Raw genomic sequence first — 3561 nt, forward strand, 5'->3', positions numbered from 1 at the left:
GGGGGGGGCATGGGACCTGGGGGTGTGGGGGGCTGCCCCCTTTCCCCCCAGTGTCCAGCCCGGTGGTTGCCTTTCAGAGAAAACAGGCCTCAGCGCAGCACTCTCCTGCTAGGACCCGGGGGACACCCCGTTCTCCTGGACACCCCCCCCCTCATCCCCCCATCCCTCCAAGCACCACTTTACCTCCCTCCGTGTCACGTCCTTCCTTCCCCAGGCAGCGTGGTCCCCAGCCTGGCTGTCAGCTCTGCCTCCTCTCTTGTCCCCAGACAGCCCAGTTCCCTCGCTGTGTCCTTGTCCCCTCTGTGACCAGCTGCCCCAGGCGGGGTGCACTGTCCTGGGGTGGGGTGAAGCAAAACGATGCTGGGACACGGCGTGCCCAAACCTGCCCCTGTAGCGTGGCCTGCTCAGCACTGCCCATAGAGCCGGCGGCAGCTTTAGGGTTTGTCTGGCGTGAGAGGTGTGAATAACCTGTCTGGATGCTGCTCCCTGGGACTCGCACGTCTCCCTCGTCTCTGCATTTCATCACATTTATTTCCTGAGATTGGGGAGGGGGTCTGTGAGGCTGAAGGGTGGGAGGGAGAGACTGAACCTGCGTGTGAGAAGAGAGGGGAGACAGCTTATTCGTGAGAGCCCAGGGAAAGAGCACGGCTCGGCATCAGTGAGCTAGAAACTGGCAGGAGCTGCTGTTGATTTGACCTTCCTTTGGGTTTCCAGGCAGAGGAGGTTTGCGAGGTGCAGGGGTGTGTGTTGCACCCTGGCAAACAAAACCTCTGCTCCCCCTCCAGGTCTTGGCAGTAGGGAGAGGCAACGCTGAGCACCTCAGCTCTGGACCATGAGCTGGCTCTGCTACTGGGGATGCCAGGGCTGAAGGCTCCAACCCTCGGGGAAGGAAGATGCTCCAGACCAGCAACTACAGCCTGGTGCTGTTCCTGCAGTTCCTCCTGCTTTTCTACGACCTTTTTGTCAACTCCTTCTCGGAGCTGCTCCGCACGGCCCCTGCCGTCCAGCTTGTCCTTTTCATGTGAGTGCCAGGTGGGCGTAGCAGGCAGCACGGTGGGGCAGCAGGGCTGGGCTCTCACCACATCTCTCCTCCTGCAGCATTCAGGACATCGCTATTCTCTTCAACGTCATCATCATCTTCCTCATGTTCTTTAACACCTTCGTCTTCCAAGCTGGGCTGGTCAACCTTCTCTTCCACAAGTTCAAGGGGACCATCCTCCTGTCGGCAGCCTACCTGGCGCTCAGCATCTCCTTCCATGTCTGGGTTATGGTAGGCTGGGGTGGGCTCGGGGCTGCCGGCTTCTCCTGAGGGCAGGCAGCACAGTCTGCTTGCTTAGTTGGCCACAAACCCTGTTCTTTCAGTTCCTTTCTCACAAGAGGAAGGCCACAATCTACCATCACAGGGACAATTCAGTGTTCCCCTGTGATTCCCTGCACGACCCTCACCTTAGACATTTGGGCTGGAAGGGCATTGCCCCATCTCAGGCCCTTGGAGCTGCCCCATCTCTGGCTGTGACCTGCCAGAAAATCCTCTTTCCCCAGGGGAAGCCCAGCAGCTCCAGCTCTGTGCTGGCACGAAAACCTGCGCCGCGGTAATCCCTGCTGAAGTTCGTGACAGCAGCTCCTGCTTTACCTGGGATTAATCCCCAGCAAACGCCAGCGCTCAGAGCCTCCCCGTGGGCATCAAGCAGCATCGAGGGCTGGCAGGGGTCCTGCCTCTGTCCAGGCAACAGCTTCCCCTTCTGTTTCCTGACACAACTCCCTCCTGTTCCCTGCCAGAGACCCCGGGGACCCTCATCCATAAAGCTCTTGTGTCCCTCCCCAGCCTCTGGACAAGGGTCCTTCCCCACCCCAGTCTCCCAGGGCAGGGGAATTGTTTTGAGCTGGGCCAGGGGCCGCCCTGGTGCTGCCCACGTCATCTGGGCAGGGGATTGACGGGGATTTACAGGGATCTGAAGTCTGAAGCTAGAATAGGGCCCGGCTCGCTGCCTAAATCCCCTGAGCTGCTTAACCTTTGGGGTGGGGGGCTGCTCCCCCAGCCGACAGCATTGCCCCTGGCCCGTGCACAACCTTGGGGCCAGCAGCACACCGTGCTGAGGGAGCCAGAGGCACGGGGGTGCTGCCCCCAAACTAATGCAGTGCTTATTTTTGCCTCCTGTCTCTGTCCATCTGCCTCAGAACCTGCGGTGGCGAGATTCCAGCCGCTTTGTCTGGACTGAAGGCCTGCAGACTCTTTTTGTTTTCCAGCGGCTGGGTAAGAGCTTGTGGTCACAGTGTCCCTGGCAGGGTCCTACCCTTTCTGCGGAGCCTTTGGGGGTGAAGGTGGGGGTACAACCTCACCCTCTTCCCTCCCACAGCGGCTGTGCTCTACTGTTACTTCTACAAGAGGACAGCGGTGCACCTGGGAGACCCCCTCTTCTACCAGGACTCTCTCTGGCTGCGCAAGGAGTTCGCACAGTTCCGCGGCTGATGGCTCCCCTCGGGCTCTGGGCGATCCACCGTCTCTCTGCACCTCATGGGCCTCCTTGGGGACAGCTCCGGTTCAGCCATCTTCCTCCTCTTCCTCCTGGAGACCAGCCCTTCCACCGGTGCTGGCACAGCTCATGCAGATGCCAGGAGTCGGTGGGAGGTTTGCGGTGCGTCTGGGCACTGCCACCCCCGCTGGGACTTGAGTGGTTTTGTAAAGACTAAAGAAATAAATGGGCTGCATTTTCCAGAGGTTGCCTGGTGTCTGCATGCTCTGGGCCCCCTCCCCAGCTCTTCCCTTCCATCCTGGCAGCCTTATGCTGCCCTTGCTGCCACAGAACAAGGCTCACAGAATCCCAGAATCATCTGGGTTGGAAAAGCCCTTGAAGATCCTCCAGTCCAACCATGACCCTCCCACTGACCGTTCCCAACTCCACCAGATCCTTCAGCGCTGGGTCAACCCGACTCTTCAACCCCTCCAGGGATGGGGACTCCCCCCCTGCCCTGGGCAGCCCATTCCAACACCCAACAGCCCCTTCTGCAAAGAAATCCTTCCTCAGAGCCAGCCTGACCCTGCCCTGGGCAGCTTGAGGCCATTCCCTCTTGTCCTGGCGCTTGTTCCTTGGTTCAAGAGACTCATCCCCCCTCTCTGTGCTCTCCTGTCAGGGAGCTGTAGGGGGCTCTTCCCACCCTTTAGAGTGGGACATTGTAGGTAGAACAGGAGGGCAGCCGGGGCTTGCAACCCCGCCCGACCCCGCAGTCCCTCGGCCGGGCGGGGGACTCGAACCGGGGTTTCGAGTTCTGGTCCTCCAGAACCATAGAGAGGGACTGCGGGGTCGGGCGGGGTTGCAAGCCCCGGCTGCCCTCCTGTTCTACCTACAATGTCCCACTCTAAAGGGTGGGAAGAGCCCCCTACAGCTCCCTGACAGGAGAGCACAGAGAGGGGGGATGAGTCTCTTGAACCAAGGAACAAGCGCCAGGACAAGAGGGAATGGCCTCAAGCTGCCCAGGGCAGGGTCAGGCTGGCTCTGAGGAAGGATTTCTTTGCAGAAGGGGCTGTTGGGCGTTGGAATGGGCTGCCCAGGGCAGGGGGGG

General features: G+C 60.3%; 2 protein-coding genes across 3 annotated transcripts in view; one reads left to right on the top strand and one right to left on the bottom strand.

Moving 5' to 3' along the window:
• Window positions 1-563, bottom strand: part of LOC113481038 (cytochrome b ascorbate-dependent protein 3) — a 3705-nt gene extending 3142 nt beyond the window's left edge. Inside the window, exons 1-2 of one of the 2 annotated variants that reach the window (XM_026850296.1) lie at window positions 469-563; window positions 184-334 (exon numbers count right to left, since the gene is read on the bottom strand). The gene's annotated coding sequence lies outside the window, so the exon portion shown is untranslated. Of the gene's footprint in view, window positions 1-183 lie in introns of both variants that reach the window. The other variant, XR_003398587.1, reaches the window with a different exon arrangement.
• A 200-nt stretch (window positions 564-763) lies between these two features.
• On the top strand, window positions 764-2723 carry TMEM138 (transmembrane protein 138). Its single transcript, XM_026850309.1, has 4 exons — window positions 764-1021; window positions 1099-1270; window positions 2179-2254; window positions 2358-2723. The coding sequence occupies exons 1-4, from the start codon at window positions 894-896 to the stop codon at window positions 2468-2470; spliced, it is 489 nt and encodes a 162-aa protein (XP_026706110.1). The 5' UTR covers window positions 764-893; the 3' UTR covers window positions 2471-2723.
• Window positions 2724-3561: the final 838 nt, after the last annotated feature.

Source organism: Athene cunicularia, assembly GCF_003259725.1.
Source record: "Athene cunicularia isolate RWA chromosome 5 unlocalized genomic scaffold, athCun1 chr5_part2, whole genome shotgun sequence".
NCBI classification, from domain to species: Eukaryota; Metazoa; Chordata; class Aves; order Strigiformes; family Strigidae; genus Athene; species Athene cunicularia.